The sequence below is a fragment of the Nerophis lumbriciformis genome, linkage group LG30 (genome assembly GCF_033978685.3).
Source record: "Nerophis lumbriciformis linkage group LG30, RoL_Nlum_v2.1, whole genome shotgun sequence".
NCBI classification, from domain to species: domain Eukaryota; kingdom Metazoa; phylum Chordata; class Actinopteri; order Syngnathiformes; family Syngnathidae; genus Nerophis; species Nerophis lumbriciformis.
In genome coordinates, this window is record NC_084577.2 from 22,245,087 (window position 1) to 22,267,853 (window position 22,767).

Consider the following 22,767-nt stretch of genomic DNA (forward strand, 5'->3'; position numbering starts at 1 on the left):
TCTTGAGACATCAACAAGGAAAAGTAGCTTCCATATGAGGACCGGTGAACAAGTTAGGACATAAATCATGGTCCCAATACGGAAAACCATTGCATCTAATGGAGAATGTCTTATTTGTGGTGAAATCTATCAAAATGAAGGTGGTCCCAAAAAGGAGGGATTTTTCAAATTGACTGTGTGTCGCTTTTAAAAGTGCTCCCCCTCTGGTCAACATATGAAATAACAAGTGTGTGTAAGAAATTGAAATGCGCCCGCCTTGGCCAAAATTGATCAAATAAATATGTATATTGAGACCTACTGTAATAACTTGAAGTAAATAATGAAGATTAAAAACCAATTACAAACAAAAAATCCCCCCAAAAATAAATGAACTAAAAGCAGTCATTTTCTCACAATGTGTACTATTTTTTCTTACAAAATTGGGAACAATTTCTCATATTATTTCTGTTTCTGTAATAATGCAATATTTTCCCTTAAAATTATTACTTTTTTATGTACAATTATTATTTTTTAATGCAAAATGGTGACATTTGTCATCTAAAATTCTGACTTTTATCACAATGTTGCCAATGTTTTTGTTGTTCTTGTAAAATAGTGAAATTTTTTGAGTAAAATTATGACTTTTGTCATCATTATGCCAAGTAAAATTCCGATTATTATAATATTGCCAACATTTTAAAGTTTTCTTATAAAGTTGTGACTCTTTTCATAAAATTGCCAAAATGTTAAGCTTTTCTTGTAAAATTGCGACTGTTAGAGTAAAAATCCAATTGTTATCATAATATTGCTCAAATGTTCAGTTTTTCTTGTAAAATTCTGACTTGCGTTGAGTAAAATTACGACTTTTATTATAATACTGCCAAAATTCTAAGTTTTCTTGTGAAATTGTGACCTTTTTCTTGTGAAATTGCGACCTTTTTCTTGTGAAATTCCAACTCAAGCTTTTTTATATTTGCATAATATGTATATATTATTAATGTTGTAAATACATATCTTTATATATCTAGAAAGGGTGGTCCTAAAGAGGTAGGCATTTTTACAAGAATATGTGTGTGTGTGTGTGTGAGTGTGACTCACAAAAGGTACCCAAAAGTGCTCAGCTTCAAGATCCAGATGGCTCTGAGTAAATGGCCGCACTTTATTACCGCAGAGTTTAAGTTCTCTCTGGGTGATTCGTCTTAGTTGAGTGCTGCACTAAACTGAACAAACTGTATAATCATCCGTCCTCATTTTATCCTGATATTGCTCATGTCCCCCAATTGGCAAACCTCCACTCTAATAGACACCCTCTCAATTGTGTGTATAGATGGGTTCTAGGGTTACGCTAAAAAAATTATTCACATCTGAGTCGCGATCCCTATTTATCCCGAGACTAAATCGATTCATAATTTTTTTAAATTATATATGGTCCGTGTACCTTCCGTTCATTCTATTTCCAATTCTGAAATGCAAATCAAAAAACAAAATTCGGGGCCGTTTTTCCATTTTTATTATATATGGCAGATTTTAAAACAAACAAAAAAGGGTTAATTATCATTTAAAATATTGCCATAAAATTTGATTTTGTGCTGTTTTCCTTTTATGGATTAAAATGTTTCCATCCCGATTCTAAATGGATTCATTTTCTAAAATCTATTTAAAAAAAAAAAAAAATTATATATGGTCCGTTCATTCTTTTTCCAATTCAGAAACAAAATTAGGGCCGTTTTTCGAATTATTATATATGGCAAAATGTTGCATAGATTATGTTTTACAGACCATCTTCAAGTTGCTTTCTGACCGTCATTTCAGGTTTTGTGGGTGGTCTTATTTATGTGGCTCACCTTCGGCAGCGTCTTCTCCCCGTCATCTTTGTTGTAGCGGTGTAGCGTGCAAGGACGGGAGTGGAAGAAGTGTCAAAAGATGGAGCTAACTGTTTTAATGACATTCAGACTTTACTTCAATTAATAACGGAGCAGCATCTCCTCATCCGTGGCTCACTAGTGCAATAACAATGCCGGAAATGTGTCCCGTGAACAACCATCTGACCGGAACTCTCTAATAACTACATTTCCTTGAGTGAATAATGTAAACTCACCACACCGGTAGTTTTTATTGCTTTCACAGCCAGTCTACTGACAGATATAAGTAAGAACTTTACATTACTTTATATTAGAAATGGCGACAGCGGAGGATAAATGTCGCATAAGAAGAAGATAGAGAAAAAGAAGAAGCTTATCCACTACGGCATCGTCACAGACCTCAATGGCGGACGTGCGCAAATTTTTAGGACTTATGCAGATTCCAAATACACATCAGCAGGTACCAGAAGGTAAGAAAAGTAGTTTTTTCATAATTTTGCGAAAGAAAACGCCAGATAATATGCCTGCTAATAGGTTCCATTTTACAGTCCTTATACAGACACCATGATACTACCCATATGTTGAAGAACAGTAGATGTAATGCACCGACAATCAATCAAGCGTTCAATCAATCAATCAATCAATCATTGATTGATTGATTGAAACTTTTATTAGTAGATTGCACAGTACAGTACATATTCCGTACAAATGACCACTAAATGATTACACCCGAATAAGTTTTTCAACTTGTTTAAGTCGGGGTCCACGTAAATCAATTCATGGTAAACAAAGTCATACTAAAACATTTTCACAGATGTTTGTATGCCGCGTCTAATGTTCTATATTCTCAATGGAACATTTAAAGTTATGGTGTTGTTTACTGGCCACATATCTATCTGTCTACACATATCTCTTATGTGTTACTGCCATCTACTGGTCACACGTATCATTACACCATGTACCAAATAAAATAACTTCAAGGTCAGTAAGCACTACCAAAATGATTCCGTATTATTCCACATCCCACACCCCGGATTGTAAATAATGTAAATAATTCAATGTATATACTCTGAAGATTAACTTGTTTGATGACTGTATTATGCTGATAGTATATATTTGTACCATGAATTGATTAACGTGGACCCCGACTTAAACAAGTTGAAAAATTTATTCGGGTGTTACCATTCAGTGGTCAATTGTACGGAATATGTACTGTACTGTGGGGGCGGCATAGCGTAGTGGGTAGAGCAACCGTGCCAGAAACCTGAGGGTTGCAGGTTCGCTCCCCGCCTCTTACCATCCAAAATCGCTGCCGTTATGTCCTTGGGCCGGACACTTCACCCTTAGCCCCCGGTGCCACTCACACCTGTGAACTGAATGATGAATGATAGGTGGTGGTCGGAGGGGCCGTTGGCGCAAATTGCAGCCACGCTTCCGTCAGTCTACCCCAGGGCAGCTGTGGCTATGAAAGTAGCTTACCACCACCAGTTGTAAAGCGACTTTGGGTACTTAGAAAAGCGCTATATAAATCCTAGTTATTATTATTATTATTATTACTGTGCAATCTACTAATAAAAGTCTCAATCAATCAATATCTCTTATGTTTGACTGCCATCTACTGGTCACACTTATCATTACACCATGTACCAAATAAAATAGCTTTGAGGTCGGTAAGCACTACCAAAATTATTCCATACATTAGGCACACCAGGTTATAAGGCGCACTGTCGATTTTTGAGAAAATGAAAGGATTTCAACTGCGCCTGATAGTCCGAAAAATACGGTAATCTTTTTTTTTTCTCATATTTAATTTTTCTGGATGAGGATTGCCTTTCTTTCCTTATTGACTGGAGAAACCGCATGTGGTTTTCATTTGAAGGTCAATTTGTCAAGGTTACGCAATAACTTGTCGTACAACTCGCAGGAAGTTGCGCTCGGTGTCACACTGTGCATTTTGCGTAACGTATACACACACTTGCCAACCTTGAGACCTCCGATTTCGGGAGGTGGGGGGCTTGGGCGTGTTTGGGGGCGGGGCGTGGTTGGGGGCATGGTTAAGAGGGGAGGAGTATATTTACAGCTAGGATTCACCAAGTCAAGTATTTCATATATATATATATATATATATATATATAAGAAATACTAAGTCAAGTATTTCATATATATATATATATATATATATATATATATATATATATATAAAATAAATACTTGAATTTCAGTGTTCATTTATTTACACATATACACACACATAACACTCATCTACTCATTGTTGAGTTAAGGGTTGAATTGTCCATCCTTGTTCTATTCTCTGTCACTATTTTTCTAACCATGCTGAACACCCTCTCTGATGATGCATTGCTGTGTGGCACGCAAAAAGTGATTTCATCAAATGCACTAGATGGCAGTATTGTCCTGTTTAAGAGTGTCACAACATTGCTGTTTACGGCAGACGAACTGCTTTACGGTAGACGAAATGCTGTTGTTGTGTGTTGTTACCACGCTGGGAGGACGTTAAGGAAACTGCCGAACAATAAACCCACATAAGAAACCAACAACTCGCCCTCCATCATTCTACAGTTATAACGTGATTGGGCAGGTACGCTGTTTATATTGTGTGCCTGAATTTCGGAAGATTTTCGGGAGAAAATTTGTCCCGGGAGGTTTTCGGGAGAGGCGCTGAATTTCGGGAGTCTCCCGAAAAATCCGGGAGGGTTGGCAAGTATGCGTATACATGACCCCCGCCTTGTCCGCCATGTTGATAGAGTTACTTAACTGCTGCAGTAATTCTCCGCCCTGCTGTCATTTAGCTACCTTGGAGATGACATTTCACTCCCCTCATCTCTCCTCCTTCCTGTGTGATATCCATTCTGTCTCCTCTTAGTCTTCACCTCCATGACCATTCTACCTTGTCCTTTCCCACTCTCTCTCTCTCTCTCTCTCTTTAGGTAATGGTGTCCTCGGTCTGATCTCTGTGGGATTACTCAGAAATACATTAAAGCTTCCATGTGTGGTCTACTTATAGGAAGTACATTATCTTGGCTGCCAAGGACACTCGCACATGCAACCAGCTGCGTTTCCTCCCATTAGGTCCGCTGTTATCGATGTGGATGCTTTCTCTTGCGATAAAGACGTACGACCACGCAGCTGAAGTATCATAGCGATGCAGCGCATGCTCGTACACTCAATGTAAGCGTGCACACACGGTCATAAATTAAACTTCATGCAGACAGAACTCTACCAAACTACGCTTCTCAGTTGTTTAGAAAACTACAACTAAAGTAAGGGGTGGAGGACAATTGCACTGAACTGATATGGTCCTGTTTCCTGGTTCTAGTCAGGACTCGAGCAGTAGCATTCTGACATTAGAGTACCGTATTTTCAGACTATAAGGCGCACTTAAAGGGGAACATTATCACCAGACCTATGTAAGCGTCAATATATACCTTGATGTTGCAGAAAAAAGACCATATATTTTTTTAACCGATTTCCGAACTCTAAATGGGTGAATTTTGGCGAATTAAACGCCTTTCTAATATTCGCTCTCGGAGCGATGACGTCACAACGTAACATCACATCGGGAAACAATCCGCCATTTTCTCAAACACCGAGTCAAATCAGCTCTGTTATTTTCCGTTTTTTCGACTGTTTTCCGTACCTTGGAGACATCATGCCTCGTCGGTGTGTTGTCGGAGGGTGTAACAACACGAACAGGGACGGATTCAAGTTGCACCAGTGGCCCAAAGATGCGAAAGTGGCAATAATTTGGACGTTTGTTCCGCACGCTTTACCGACGAAAGCTATGCTACGACAGAGATGGCAAGAATGTGTGGATATCCTGCGACACTCAAAGCAGATGCATTTCCAACGATAAAGTCAAAGAAATCTGCCGCCAGACCCCCATTGAATCTGTCGGAGTGTGTGAGCAATTCAGGGACAAAGGACCTCGGTAGCACGGCAAGCAATGGCGGCAGTTTGTTCCCGCAGACGAGCGAGCTAAACCCCCTGGATGTCTTGGCTCACACCGTCACTTATGCCACCGAAGATGATCAAGAGAAGAATATCGACCCTAGCTTCCCTGGCCTGCTGACATCAACTCCAAAACTGGACAGATCAGCTTTCAGGAAAAGAGCGCGGATGAGGGTATGTCTACAGAATATATTAATTGATGAAAATTGGGCTGTCTGCACTCTCAAAATGCATGTTGTTGCCAAATGTATTTCATATGCTGTAAACCTAGTTCATTGTTGTTAGTTTCCTTTAATGCCAAACAAACACATACCAATTGTTGGTTAGAAGGCGATCGCCGAATTCGTCCTCGCTTTCTCCCGTGTCGCTGGCTGTCGTGTCGGTTTCATCGGTTTCGCTTGCATACGGTTCAAACCGATATGGCTCAATAGCTTCAGTTTCTTCTTCAATTTCGTTTTCGCTACCTGCCTCCACACTACAACCATCCGTTTCAATACATGCGTAATCTGTTGAATCGCTTAAGCCGCTGAAATCCGAGTCTGAATCCGAGCTAATGTCGCTATAGCTTGCTGGTCTTTCCGCCATGTTTGTTTGTATTCACTATGTGACGTCACAGGAAAATGGACGGGTGTTTATAACGATGGTTAAAATCAGGCACTTTGAAGCTTTTTTTAGGGATATTGCGTGATGGGTAAAATTTTGAAAAAAACTTCGAAAAATATAATAAGCCACTGGGAACTGATTTTTAATGGTTTTAACCATTCTGAAATTGTGATAATGTTCCCCTTTAAAATCCTTTCATTTTCTCAAAAACCAACAGTGCGCCTAATGTGCGGAATCAGTCTGGTTGTACTTACCGACCTCGAATAAATTTTATTTGGTACATGGTGTAATGTGTGACCAGTAGATGGCAGTCACACATAAGACGTGTAAACGGCAATATGATGCCAGTAAACAACACCAAAACTTGAAATGTTCCATTGAAAATAAAGAACATTGCACACGGCACTCAAAAATCTGTCAAAATGTTTTAGTATGGCTTTGAAGCCGCACCGCTTGATGCCCATTACAGCTACCGTAGTCAGATATACAAGTATTACTATGGTGTGTGTATAAGGACCGCAAAATGGCACCCATTAGCAGACATATTATCTGCCGTTTTGTTTGGCAATATTATACAAAACCAACTTCTCTAACCTTCTGGTACCTGCTGATGTGTATTTGGAATCTGCATAAGTCCTGAAAATGTGGGCAGGTCCGCCATTGTAGTTCGTGCCGATGCCGTAGTCGATTAGCTTCTTCTTTTTCACTATCTTCTTGTTATGGGACATTCACCCTCTGCTTTTGCCATTTCTAATACAGTTCTAACTTATATCTCACCATGAAAGTTCTAAAACATACCGGTGTAGTGAGTTTACATTATTCACCCTAGGAACTTACGTTATTTGAGTGTTCTGGTCCGACGGTTTATCACGGGACACATTGTTGCACTAGTGATGAGGAGATGCTGCTCCGTTATTGATTGAAGTAAAGTCTGAATGTCATTAAAACGGTTAGCTCCATCTTTTGTCACTTCTTCCACCCCCGTCCTTGCACGCTACACCGCTACAACAAAGATGACGGGGAGAAGACGCTGCCGAAGGTAAATAAGACCGCCCACAAAACGGCGCATCCTGATGCGACTGTCAGAAAGCGGCTTGAAGATGATCTGTAAAACATCATCTAGGCAATATTTTAACCAAGGAACCACCATTACATGTTATGTAGACCACAAGGAAGTATTTCACATTTAGAAAGAAATAATAATAATATGACTCCTTTAATGCGCCTTATAATCCGGTGCGCCTTTTATGTGAAAAAAGACCCGAATAGACCCGCTCATCGGCAGTGCGCCTTATAGTCCGGTGCGCCCTAAGGTCCAGAAAATACGGTAGTCGAGCTCAAGGGTTCTTAACTTTTTATGACCTCAGGGTCTAAGGTTTCACACTCAAATATCACCACTGAATTAGTAATCTTACTCTTAATTTTAATATTATTCAATAAGTATATCTAAGATACTTACAGTTTACAAATTTTTCAAATTATATGAAAGCATGTTTTAATCACAAAGATGATGTATTTTTAACACATAAACCTTCCCAGCAGGCACAAGACATTAAAACGTTGAGAACTTGTTAAAATTAGGTCATGACGTTCAGCAACTCAAACATAACGTGGGAGCAACATGCTTTTTGATTACATTTAATCAATGTCGGGTTCTGACGTTGATTTGACCTTGAAATTTGGTCATTTATTAACCATTATTCTACAAAACAAATACAACATTGAAACAACATACTTTTTGACTATGTCTATTCAATGTCAGGTTGTGACGTTGATTTGATCTTGAAATTTGGTCATTTCCCAACCAATATTCTACAAAACAAATACAACATTGAAACAACATGCTTTTTGACAACATTTATTCAATGCCAGGTTGTGACGTTGATTTGACATTGAAATGTGTTGATTTGACATTAAATGTGTTCATTTGACGATAGACATCAAGGTTGTCTCAATTTACAAATACAAACTTTTTTGTTTTAAAGGACATGTATGTATAATCAACGTTGTTTCAATGTCTTGTGCCTGCTGGGTTAGTCTTAGGTCAGGCTGATAAGAAAAATAAGTATTAACCAAATATACTGCATAAGAAAAGACTCATAAATAACTGTCAAAAAATAAAATATAAATTTAGAAAAATTTAATGAATAAACAAAACAAGAAAATGTTTATTAAATAAACTGTCAAAGTTTAAGTACAAATGAAAATACAGCTTCACAACTTTAGTCATATTTTTTGCACTTGAGGAACTTCTCCATGACTTTAGCGCCACACTTCTTCTGTTTGTTTGACATTGTCATGACTGCCACAAGTGGTGAAAACGTGTATTACAACTGAGTGCAGCTGAGAAACATTTTTTGGTGGTTCTCTAGGGCAGTGTTTTTCAACCTTTTTTGAGCCAAGGCACATTCTTTGCGTTGAAAAAATCCAGAAGCACACTACCAGCAGACATCATTAAAAAACGAAACTCAGTTGACAGTAAAAAGTCGTCGCAATTGTTGGATATGACTTTAAACCATAACCAAGCATGCATCAATATAGCTCTTGTCTCAAAGTAGGTGTACTGTCACCACCTGGCACACAGCACCGTGACTTATTTTTTAGTTTTTTGCTGTTTTCCTGTGTGTAGTGCTTTAGTTCTTGTTTTGCGCTCCTATTTTAATGGCTTTTTCTCTTTTTTTGGTATTTTCCTGTAGCAGTTTCATGTTTTCCTTTGAGCGATATTTCCCGCATCTACTTTGTTTTAGCAATCAAGAAGATTTTAGTTGTTTTTATCCTTCTTTGTAGGGACATTGTTGATTGTCATGTCATGTTCGGATGTACTTTGTGGACGCCGTCTTTGTTCCACAGTAAGTCTTTGCTGTCGTCCAGCATTCTGTTTTTGTTTACTTTGCAGACAGTTCAGTTTTAGTTTCGTTCTGCATAGCCTTCCCTAAGCTTCAATTACTTTTCTTAGGGGCACTCACCTTTTGTTTATTTTTGGTTTAAGCATTAGATACCGTTTTACCTGCACGCTGCCTCCCGCTGTTTCCGACATCTACAAAGCAATTAGCTACCTGCTGCCACCTACTGATATGGAAGAGTAGTACACGGTTACTCTGCCGCGCTCTAGACAGCAACGACACTCAACAACACATAATTTGCAGACTATAATTACTGGTTTGCAAAAAATATTTTAACCCAAATAGGTGAAATTAGATAATCTCCCACGGCACACCAGACTGTATCTCACGACACACTAGTGTGCCGCGGCACAGTGGTTGAAAAACACTGCTCTAGGGGGCGCCCGCGGCCCAACAATGGGCCCAGGAACTATGGTCAAAAAGCACTGGTCTAGCCTGCTAGAGAAAAAGGCATGGATTAGTCTCTTAGACACTGTTTCTTAGATTTTTGTATCGTTTTTACGGTGTTAAAAACCTGCTGATGTTGTTGACTTAATGTGGCTGTTAAAGTGGAAGTCTGAGTCAGTTGTTACTCCGAGATTTCTAACCTGATTTAAGAGAGAGTGTCTCAAGGTGACTCCTAACACGTTCTCTTTGCTTCTGTGGGCCAGAGGTAATGATTCAAGTTTATAGTTTAGCTGAAGAAAATTGTATTGCCAGTGACACAGAGATTTGAGTGTGATGTGCATAGTTGTGCTGTATATGAGGATTATGATTCATCCTTCATCTAAATGGGAAGATATAAACAGCCAATCAGTTGGCATCCAAGTGAGAGCAGACATTGTACTGTAAGTGATTGTTTATTATGTTTGTAGTTTCTATTTCTTGTTTAGCACTTAGCAATACTGCCACTTGCTGTATCTGCTTATCACTCGGCTTTCTAAACTTGTAGCTCATCCTCTGTATATTCAGGCTCAAAATGATAAGATTCTGGATTGTCAATAGTCCCAAAGTAGTCTTTGTTGTCCCTCATGAAGTCTGCATGGTCAGTAGTAGTTGTCGTTGAAAGAAATAGTGGACGTTGTTATGCGTCTTTAAAATTAACACGTCAACGTATGCTAAAAATTATCAAAATACGTAAACATTACATGTTATTATGAATGTGCCTGTTACTACATTACATACTGTATATACTTACAGCATGTATATAAAACGTTCATGGAGGTGTTTTGATGTTTTTTAGAGCGCTCTAGGCTGAATACAGCGAATCCCATTGTTAGCTGTATTTTGCTAGTGTTTATTTACGAGTTAAAAAAAATAAAAACATGTGTGTGCTTGTCTCACGTAAGGATTGCAAATGATGGACACAATTCCAAAAGAAGTGCAGTTCCCCTTTAGGCCAGCGTCATCCTCTATGCTGGTGCTCCCTGATTTTGCCCAAAAAAATATGTTTACCTGCACATCCCCTACCGTCTCTGCATCCTGGGGTCACACCGCTCACCCGTGACATGCTGAGCTATCATCTTACTCGATATGCTGACCTTCCTCCCAAAATGTTGGTCTAAGTCAACCTTATGACGCATTGGGCTAAAAAATTATATATATATATATATATATATATATATATATATATATATATATATATAAAATATATATATATATATATATATATATATATATATATATATATACTGTATATATATGTGTGTGTACATATTATATTAATATAATGGATATATAATTAATAATTGAAGTGAATTATATTTATATAGCGCTTTACATAGTGGAATCCATTTTTTGCATATTTAAGCTACAAACCAGTGTGGGGGGCACTGGGAGCAGGTGGGTAAAGTGTCTTGCCCAAGGACACAAGGGCAGTGACTAGCGTGGCAGAAGCGAACCGGAAACCCTCAAGTTGCTGCTGTCACGGCCGCTCTACCAACCGAGCCGTCTTAATTGGACATTACGATTATGTGAAAAGTTCGACTTCTACCTTGTTTACTTCCGCGACAACCGCCTTAAAGTTTTGTAATCAATCAGAAATATCAAGCAGCTAAAATGCGTCAGGAATGGAGTGTTTAGCATTTTTCCCATCAGATCTATATAAATGGGTCTAATTTTGATATTGTTTAATGGACGTTTTTTTATAATGTTTTATAAAGTTCAGTGAGTTACGTGTGACCATGTCTGACATTTTGTGTTGGTTGGATTTTATATATATTTTTTGCACCATGATTAGGGAAGGTTGTTTGCATTGGGTCTTATAGGTAAATGCTGAGCATACCAACAATCTAAGGTCATAGAGCTGAATTACTCATGTTGTTTACTAGGTGGCAACATAACAGCAGCATCAAAATTCTCAGACTATTAAAACAAATTCAATTATCCGTGTGGGTAACAGATTGAAGACGTCAGCGGGCCAAGTCCCGCGGGTTGTAGTTTGGACACCGCTGGTCTAATTTCATTAAACATCAATCAATCCATGTTTATTTATATAGCCCTAAATCACAAGTGTCTCAAACGACATCCTCGGTTCAGATCCCAATGTGAATGACTATGAGAAACCCACCCTCTAGGGGAGACCGGATGCATTGGATGTCGAGTGGGTCTAGTGTAATATCGTGAAAGTCCAGTCCATAGTGGATCTAACATAATAGTGAGAGTCCAGTCCATAGTAGGGCCAGCAGGAGACCATCCCGAGCGGAGACGGGTCAGCAGCGCAGAGATGTCCCCAACCGATGCACAGGCGAGCGGTCCACCCCGGGTCCCGACTCTGGACAGCCAGCACTTCATCCATGGCCACCAGACCTGTGCCTCCCCTCCCACAAGAGAGAGGGGGACAGAGCAGAAAAGAAAAGAAACGGCAGATCAACTGGTCTAAAAGGGGGTCTATTTAAAGGCTAGAGTATACAAATGAGTTTTAAGATGGGACTTAAATGCTTCTACTGAGGTAGCATCTCTAATTGTTACCGGGAGGTAGAGATGCACGGTTTGCGGGCACAACCGCGGAGTCCGCGGATTATCCGCGGATTATCCGCGGATCGGGCGGATGAAATTTAAAAAAATTAGATTTTATCCGCGGGTCGGGTCGGGTCGGGTGGTTAAAAAAAAATTAGATTTTAAATAGATTCAGGCGGGTGGCAGTTAAACCAATTCGGAAATATATATACATAGTTAAATGTTGTTACCCACATACGAAAAACGAGCAGGCACCTGCTGCATATGCCACAACAGAGGGAAAAAAAAAAAGAGATGGACACTTTTACGGAGCGGAGAAGTGACGCCTCGCCGGGGTCCGGGACCGAGGCCCCTTCCCCCGAGAGGGCCCCACCGGGAGCCGTAGCTGAGGCGATCCGCGAGAAGGGCCCGACGCACGTCCAGGGTCACCACCGCGCCCACCGCACCGACACCCCGCCTCGTCCGCCTTCGCCGCGGCCGGCGTCACGCGCAGCAGGTAAGCAGCTTACCTGCCCGCCACCCCCGTGGCCGGGGGCTCGTAACAGGGGTCACTCCGCGCGCTCCGCCCGCGCAGCTTACCTGCCCGCCACCCCTGTTGCCGGGGGCGCGTAACAGGGGTCACTCCGCGCGCAGTGCGCTCACGAAAGGGGTGGGGCTCACCCTGGTTGATATAGACAGCAGCTAGGACGATGGCCATGGAAGTTGGAACCCGCTAAGGAGTGTGTAACAACCCACCTGCCGAATCAACTAGCCCTGAAAATGGATGGCGCTGGAGCGTCGAGCCCATATACCCGGCCGTCGCCTGCAGCGAGACGCGCTTGGAGGTGCGCTCCGCGCGGCTCCCATGTGATTGCGCACTGGTGTGCGTCTGGGTCGTGAAAGCGTGGCACGCGAATGTCTGTGCTGCATTGGATCAGTCTCCTTTCTTTAACAGGCAAAAGCTTTATAACCTCACTAATGCCTTGCATCGTCTATATTAGATATATAACAACGGGCGGATGCGGGCGGATGCGGGCGGATGCGGTTCTGATCAAATGTTAGATCGCGTGGATTGCGGATTGTTGACGACTTTCTGATGCGGTTGCGGATGAAATAATTGCCTATCCGCGCATCTCTACCGGGAGGGCATTCCATAGTACTGGAGCCCCAATAGAAAACGCTCTATAGCCCGCAGACTTCAGACAACATTCATTGACCTTCTTTGTACCGACTTTCAATGATAGCCAAGGCATTCAAAACACGAAACATTAGTAGTCATTAAACTGTATCGAGCTAAAAATACACGAGTAGGCCACCTTTCAGTGACACTTTTTTGGATTCTCAGAGGGAAAAAAAGACATAGAAGGGACCAGAGTTCAAACAAAGAAAGTAAAAGTCAATTAAGAGAAAGAAAATCCCAAAAGAGAAAACAACAAGATGAACCCAAATGTCTCACATTGCTATTGAAGACGAGTCAAGCTGACTGCAGACTGGGGGGGGGATAAAAATATCCAAATGGTAAAAGTCGAGATGAAAGGCTAAGATCAGGAGACAAGAGAACTGAAGCAAACAAACCACTTAGACATGACACTTTTGATGACACATTTAAGCACAACAAAAAGCTTTATGGGTTACAATAACAAGAAAAGAAAAAGAAAAAAAGAAAGTGTCTGACCACCAGCTTTAAAAGGATAAGTTTGCAAGAATGTCAAGTGATTAACACGGTTTGTGCCAACACCGAGTGCAATGTGATCCCAGTGATGGTGCGCCTCGAGGACAGTGTTTATAAATAGGACTCGAGTGTAGGCAGACACCACAGGAATAATGAGAGGAACACTTGAATGAACAAAGACACATGCGCATTAATGCGAGAGGAACAACCTTCATCTTTGCTGCCGACACAGTCTTCATCAAGTGGAGGGCTTGGAGGAAATCCCTTATTTCCGTCCTGAATCTTTTTCTCTTTTTTTTTTCAATCTTACCTTTTTGACTTTGGGTTAAAAGCATGACAGAGTTCAGTATGAAAGAAAAGTAGGGATGTCCAATAATATCGGACTGCCGGGAGAAATAAAGAGCGCCAATAAACCATAAAGGCACTGCCTTTGCGTGCCGGTCCAATCACATAATATCTACGGCTTTTCACACACACAAGTGAATGCAAAGCATACTTGGTCAACAGCCATACAGGTCACACAGAGGGTGGCCGTATAAACAACTTTAACACTGTTACAAATAGGCGCCACACTGTGAACCCACACCAAACAAGAATGACAAGCACATTTCGGGAGAACATCCGCACCGTAACACAACATAAACACAACAGAGCAAATACCCAGAACCCCTTGCAGCACTAACTCTTCTGGGACGCTACAATATACACCCCCCGCTACTACCTACCCCGAAACCCCGCCCGCCCCAACCCCGCTCACCTCAACCTCCTCATGCTCTCTCAGGGAGAGCATGTCCCAAATTCCAAGCTGCTGTTTTGAGGCATGTTAAAAAAAAATAATGCACTTTGTGACTTCAATAATAAATATGGCAGTGCCATGTTGGCATTTTTTTCCATAACTTGAGTTGATTTATTTTGGAAAACCTTGTTACATTGTTTAATGCATCCAGCGGGGCATCACAACAAAATTAGGCAAAATAATGTGTTAATTCCACGACTGTATATATCGGTATTGGTTGATATCGGAATTGGTAACTAAGAGTTGGACAATATCGGAATATCAGATATCAGCAAAAAAGCCATTATCGGACATCTCTAAAGAAAAGGAATTTGAAATAAGACACAGACGCCCCACTATAGTGTATTTGAATGGTGATGACACAAGTCTAGCCGTAATTATTATTATAGAATTTAGACCGTTTAAAATTAAGACGTACATACTTGGAACATACTATTTTGTGTGCATGTAGCTTTAATGCTAATGAGCAGGTTTTTGTCCACCCAGGTCTCTGAAGAGTGTGTGGCCCCGAGAAGCGACATAGTGCACTTGATTTACTTCACCATGTACCGTATTTTCTGGACTATAGGGCGCACCGGATTATAAAGCGCACTGCCGATGAATGTCTTTTTTCATACAAAAGGCGCACCATATTATAAAGCGCATTAAAGGGGTCATATTTTGATTTTTTTTCTAAATATAAAATACTTCCTTGTCGTCTACATAACATGTAATGGTGGTTCTTTGGTCAAAATGTTGCATAGATGATCATCTTCAAGCCGCTTTCTGACTGTCTCTTCAGGATGCGCCGTTTTGTGGGCGGTCTTATTTACGTGGTTCACCTTCGACAGCGTCTTCTCCCTGTCATCTTTGTTGTAGCCGTGTGGCGTGCAAGGACGGGAGTGGAAGAAGTGTCAAAAGATGGCGCTAACTGTTTTAATGACATTCAGACTTTACTTAAATTAATAACAGAGCAGCATCTTCTCATCCGGAAATGTGTCCCGTGAAAAACCGTCCGACCGGAACTCTCTAATAACTAAAGTTCCTTGGGTGAATAATGTAAACTCACTACACCGGTATGTTTTAGCGCTTTCATGACGGGTTTACTGACAGATATAAGTAAGAACTTTACACTACCGTATTTTCCGCACTATAAGGCGCACCTAAAAACCACAAATTTTCTCAAAAGCTGACAGTGCGCCTTATAACCCGGTGCGCTTTATATATGGATTAATATTAAGATTCATTTTCATAAAGTTTCGGTCTCGCAACTACGGTAAACAGCCGCCATCTTTTTTCCCCGTAGAAGAGGAAGTGCTTCTTCTTCTACGCAAGCAACCGCCAAGGTAAGCACCCGCCCCCATAGAACAGGAAGCGCTTCTTCTTCTACTGTAAGCAACCACCCCCCCGCGTAGAAGAAGAAGTAGCGGGCGGATATTACCGTACGTTTCATTTCCTTTGTGTGTTTACATCTGTAAAGACCACAAAATGGCTCCTACTAAGCGACAGGGATCCGGTTCATGAAAAGACGCAATCTCTCCATCCGCACACGGATTACTATTTCACAGCAACTGCCTAAAGACTTTCAAGAAAAGCTGGCTACTTTCCGTGCATATTGTAAAAACAAGATAGCTGAAAAAAAGATCCGGCCAGAGAACATTATCAACATGGACGAGGTTCCACTGACTTTTGATATTCCTGTGAACCGCACTGTGGATACAACGGGAGCACGTACGGTGAATATTCGCACCACAGGGAATGAGAAGTCATCCTTCACTGTGGTTCTAGCTTGCCATGCTAATGGCCAGAAACTTCCACCCATGGTGATATTCAAAAGGAAGACCTTGCCAAAAGAGACCTTTCCAGCCGGCGTCATCATAAAAGCTAACTCGAAGGGATGGATGAAGAAAAGATGAGCGAGTGGTTAAGGTAAGTTTACGCGAAGAGGCCGGGTGGCTTTTTTCACGCAGCTCCGTCCATGTTGATATACGACTCCATGCGCGCCCACATCACGCTGGTTTTTAATATATTATTAAAGTTTGACTGACCTATCTGACTGTTTTTTTGACATTCCTTTAGCGCAGTTAGATGCGGCTTACAACACGGGGCGTCTTATAGGTGGACAAAGTTTTGAAATATGCCGTTCATTGAAGGCGCGGCTTATAACCCAGGGCGCCTTATGGTGCGGAAAATACGGTACTTTATATTAGAAATGGCAACAGCGGAGGATGAATGTCCCATAACAAAAAGATAGAGAGAAAGAAGAAGCTTATCGACTACGCTGTCGGCACGGACTACAAAGGCGGGCGTGCGCAATTTTTCAGGATTTATGCAGATCCCAAAAACAGATCAGCATGTACCAGAAGGTAAAAGCTTATTTTGCATAATATTGTGAAACAAAACGCCAGATCATGTCTTACCTTATACACACACCATAATAATACTCCTATGTTGAAGCACAGTACAAACCATCAAGCGATGCGGCTTACCAAAGTCGTACTAAAACATTTTGATAGATTTTTGAGCGCCGTGTGTAATGTTCTATATTTTCAATAGAACATATAAAATGTTGGTGTTTTTACTTGAGTCATATTGCCATCATATTGCAGTCTACACATCTCTCTTATGTTTGACTTAGGGCTGTGAATCGATTCAATATCGATTCTTGGGGTCACGATTCGATTCCAAATCTTTTTTTTTTTTAATTCTACACGATTCTCGATTCAAAAACGATATTTTCCCGATTCAAAACGAATATCTATTCATTCAATACATAGGATTTCCGCAGGATCTACCCCAGTCTGCTGACATGCAAGCAGAGTAGTAGATTTTTGTAAAAAGCTTTTATAATTGTAAAGGACAATGTTTTATCAACTGATTGCAATAATGTAAATTTGTTTTAACTATTAAATGAACCAAAAATATGACTTATTTTATCCATCCATCCATTTTCTACCGCTTATTCCCTTTGGGGTCGCGGGGGGCGCTTTATTTGTGAAAATATTGGACACAGTGTGTTGTCAAGCTTATGAGATGCGATGCAAGTGTAAGCCACTGTGACACTATTTTTTTTTTAAATTTTTTATAAATGTCTAATGATAATGTCAATGAGGGATTTTTAATCACTGCTATGTCGAAATTGTAACTAACATTGATACTGTTGTTGATAATATTCATTTTTGTTTCACTACTTTTGGTTTGTTCTGTGTCGTGTTTGTGTGTCCTCTCAATTGCTCTGTTTATTGCAGTTCTGAGTGTTGCTGGGTCGGGTTTGGTTTTGGAATTGGATTGCTTTGTTATGGTATTGCTGTGTATTGTTTTGTTGGATTGATTAATTACAAAAAATAATAATAATAATAATAGTTAAAAAATATCTTTTTTTTTTTAAATGAGAATCGATTCTGAATCGCACAACGTGAGAATCGCGATTTGAATTTGAATCGATTTTTTCCCACACCCCTAACTGCCATGTGCTGGTCACACTTATTTTTACACCATGGACCAAATAAAATTGCTTCGAAGTCAGTAAGCAAAACCAGAATTATTTGTGCATTAGGTTCACCGGGTTATAAGGCGCACTGTCGAGTTTTGAGGGGGAAAAAAAGATTTTAAGGGTGCCTTATAGTCCGGAGAATAAGGTACTGCAATAATATCGATACAATGGCCTTAATACGGTAATATCGTACCGTGAGATTTTAATTATTTCGTTAGATCCCTAATAATAAGTAACCTCACCAACGCTCTTTTCTAAACAGTTTTCTCCATTTCCTATAAGTGTAATGGCCAAGTGTTTGAGTACCTAAATATTAAAGCAGATCACAATAGATACCGTCAGTTATTCTCTCTCCGAGTTGATGTAAAGTGATCCTCTGTTGGTGTTCGCTTCTCCGTCCGTGCCGTGGTTAAACTCTGTATGGACGTCCACGCCTTGATAACTGTCAAGCCGTCACTCATCAGTCGCTGTTCTTCTTGGGTTGTTTTGACATTCTGCCCCCCCCCCCTCCAAAAGACGTCCGTTCAGCCCCGAGTGCAGAAATAAATCCAATAAATCCAATTGATCTTGAGCCCTATAGCGACGCTGTCAGTGCCCAAGGCTAGTGGTATTTATCTGGAAAGGTCCCGCCAATGATGGTTACATCATCAGTCTCACTTGGAGTTTTCAATCAGATACTGACTTAAAAGAAACAGGAGTGTTGGACATTCTGTATTTAATAATAATAATAATAATAATAGATTTTATTTGTAAAAAGCACTTTACATTGAGTAAACAACCTCAAAGTGCTATATAGTGTATTAAAAAAATAAAAAGATAATAAAAAATAAAAATAATTAAAAACTAGAACAGCTAAATAGCTAGAACTAGTATGCATATATCTAAAAAAAAAAGGCTTTTTTAAAAAGAAGGGTTTTTAAGCCGTTTTTAAAAGCATCCACAGTCTGTGGTGCCCTCAGGTGGTCAGGGAGAGTGTTCCACAGACTGGGAGCGGCGGAGCAGAAAGCCCGGTCTCCCATTGTTTGTAGCTTTGTCCTCGGAGGTTGGAGGAGGTTAGCCTATTCGGAGCGTAGGTGTCGAGTGGAGGATTTGGGGGTGAGTAGTTCTTTGAGGTAGAGGGGGGCATTTCCATGGAGGCACTGGTGGGTTAGTAGGTAGACTTTGTATTCAGTCCTGAGTGGAACAGGAAGCCAGTGAAGGGATTTGAGAATTGGTGTGATACGGTCATATTTCCGCACTCTCATCAGGATCCTAGCAGCACTATTCTGTATGTATTGTAGCTTCTGAATGTTCTTGCTGGGGATCCCGACAAGAAGTGCATTGCAGTAGTCTAGCCTATTTCCTCGAATAGTGACCAGCAGGCGTTTATATCATCAGTTGTCCAAACTTTCTTTAATATTAACATCTAAAAAAATGTTTAACAATGAGCTGATAATGTTAACTGTGCAGTAGGGATAGGCGATATGGCCTAAAAGCTATTACCCGATTATATTGCAGCTTCCAATATATATAACATACATCATTATTTATATCATTTGGCATATAAATCATAGTAAAAAAAATGGGCTACAAATATAGATGCTGACGTATGCAGTAACGTCTTTTCCGGTTGTAATATTTTCTTAAAACGATTATTATGTTACTTGTTAATTTACTGTTATTATTTGGTTACATTCTGTTGTAACATGGTTTTATCGACATTTCTGTTAAAATGTAATGAACACTTGTCCTTCTGTTGTTTTAATACTTTACATTAGTAGATTATTACAAATTTGGGTATGGATCCAATACCAAGCAGTTACAGGGGCTGTATCGGTCATACCAATACAGATACTTAAATTTTTTTAATACAATTAAATGATTACATTTTTTATCACAGTTATGATCAGACAAAAACACAGGATGGCGGGATAACAGATTATTTACCGAGTCGCCTTGTGTAATTGTTTGGTTGTCAAATGTTAAGGTGGTATTATTAAATAGGTGTCGGTGTCTAGCAGGACCGATAATCAGCATTTCCGTTTTCTTGGCGTTGAGTTGCAAAAAGTTATCGGACATCTATTGTTTAATTTCATTAAGACACGGCTCCATAATACTTTTAAATGAGACTCAGAAGTGTTTAATGTTGAATAAAAAAAATATTTTTAAACAAAGTAACATTTATTACCACATGAACACACACAACAATACCAAAAAAATGGTACTGTTGGGTATTGAGTCCTAGGTACTGTCTGAAAGTTATTTCACTAAGGATGATCTTTTTATCAATTTTGTCTTTGATTTTCTTATTAAATATTTTTATAAAGCAGGTGTTGGGGGTAAACAATTGGTGGTCTTATATTCTTATGTTTAGTCTACTTTATAACTGCATTACCCTTTCCATCCTTACCCTTTCCATCCTTTGTAACTGAGCTATTCTGCGGAACAATTTCTTAAGTTATTTCACTAAGGATGATTTTTTTTAATAGATTTTGTCTTTGATTTTCCTATTAAATATTTTTATAAAGCAGGTGTTGGGTAAAAAATTGGCGGTCTTATATTTAGGTAAATACGGTACTTCTTCTCAGGTTCAAACACTGATAATAATAATAACTGGGATTTATATAGCACTTTTCTAAGTACCCAAAGTCGCTTTACATGTAGAACCCATCAATCATTCACACCTGGTGGTGGTAAGCTCCTTCCATAGCCACAGCTGCCCTGGGGTAGACTGACGCCAATTTGCGCCAACGGCCCCTGCGACCACCACCTATCATTCATCATTCAATTCACCGGTTTGAGTGGCACCGGGGTCAAAGGGTGAAGTGTCCCGCCCAAGGACACAACGGCAGCGATTTTTGGATGGTAAGAGGCGGGGAGCGAACCTGCAACCCTCAGGTTTCTGGCACGGTTGCTCTACCCACTACACCATGCCGCCCCGATGACATCTATTAAACAAGACAAGAAGCAAAGAATTAAACAGAGACAGAATTCAATTTGGCTCAATTTGAGGAGAGACGCATGGACACTATACCCTTGTACAGTGCATCAGCACGCTCTGGCGAAAGATTGTACGCTTTCTCCTTTATTTGGACTTTCTCTGACCACATGGCAACAGCTGCTTCTAAGGGACAGGGTCGTAAACAGCCATCGCCTTTGATTACAACAGTTCAAAAGAAAATGTCGGAAACAGTTCACAGAAAAGGTCATAAAAGAGTTCAAAAAAGAGGTTCGTAAAACAGTTGAAAAAGGAGGTTCAAAAAGAGGTCGTCTGGAACTTGGGCAGATCCTGCCTTCTCTCCGCTTTGTAGTCCTTGGGTTAAAACAATATCTTTGTGTTGATTACAATACATGAAAGAAAACAGAAACCCCTTCATTTTGCTTCCCATCCTACACAGTGGAAATTTACAAGCCTTCTTGGTAGGTTCAATGACAGCTTTTGGTCTTCTCGCTGGGAACTCATTTCAACACAAAGTTTTTGTGATAACTTACATAAAATTATTCTAACACTTCTTCTGCCCGTTTCATACAGGTGTACTTCGGGTGAATGGGTTGGAGGTGTCGACCGGAAAAGTGTCAACAGTCGAAGCGATGAACGGCTCCACGGTGCTGATACTATGCACATACAACTCCTGCATTGGCATTAGAGACCTCTTCTTCACCTGGCACTTCAACGGGACCGTCAAAGTACATCGCCACCTTGCTAGAACCTCTATTGTCCGCCGTACGCTGTGTAAGCCGTGTGTGTGTGTGTGTGTCTAGCTCTGCGAAGGGAGGATTCCTAAAGAGGGTGTGGAACCCAAGGTGAAAGTGGAGCACAAGCGAGTAGAATTTGTGGGCTCTACAAAATCCAAAAATATCTCCATCCTGCTGTGGAACATCACCTTCGACGATGACGGGGAGTACACCTGTTTTGCCAAAAATCCAAAAGAGAAGGGCCGCAACCACAGCGCCATATTCACTCTCAAAGTGGTAAACGAAAGTGTGTGACGTCAATTTGGTTCCTTCTTGCCATGTTTCCGTTCTCTCATCTTCCTGTCTTTCCAGTGCAAGAGGTCGACAATACTTTGACGACGATCATCGTCTCCGTGTTGGGCGGAGTCATCGGCTTAGCTATCATCGCCATGGTGATAAAGGCCCTGGTGGTTCACTTCCTGCTGAAGGGCGACGAGAAGAAGTAAGTACTCCAAAGATGACGGACAAACAATGCTGTTGTGTGCTTAACGCGGTGCTTCTCGAATAGTATTCGCGTCTTTTTTTCATTCTTGAACGATACACAGGCATTCCAGCTAGGTGGCAGCACTGCTCGGATGAATCAACAGGCTCAACCAGGAAATATGACCAAGTAGGATCGGATAGGAGACTTTATTGTCATTGCACAAGTACAACGAAACTATGTTTTCAGCACAAACCCGTTCAAGATTAGACAAACAAACAGTGTACAGGGTTACAGAACAGGAACGCTGCGACCCCGTAAAAGATACGAAAAAGGTCAAACGCTGGGAAAGAAGATGAGTAAAAAAATACAATCTAGACTGTGCTCCTAAGGAGTGGGAAAAAACCTCCATGCAATGCACACATAAACACATTACATTTAATCACGACAACTCGCAACA

The 22,767-nt window shown here is 40.5% G+C and overlaps 1 protein-coding gene across 1 annotated transcript in view; it reads left to right on the top strand.

Annotated features, from left to right (window-relative positions):
* Nucleotides 1-22,767, top strand: part of scn4ba (sodium channel, voltage-gated, type IV, beta a) — a 31,633-nt gene that overhangs the window by 4,061 nt on the left and 4,805 nt on the right. Inside the window, exons 2-4 of the mRNA XM_061925795.1 lie at nt 21,684-21,838; nt 21,914-22,133; nt 22,199-22,328. Coding sequence (XP_061781779.1) covers nt 21,684-21,838; nt 21,914-22,133; nt 22,199-22,328 — 505 coding nt within the window. The remainder of the gene's footprint in view (nt 1-21,683; nt 21,839-21,913; nt 22,134-22,198; nt 22,329-22,767) is intronic.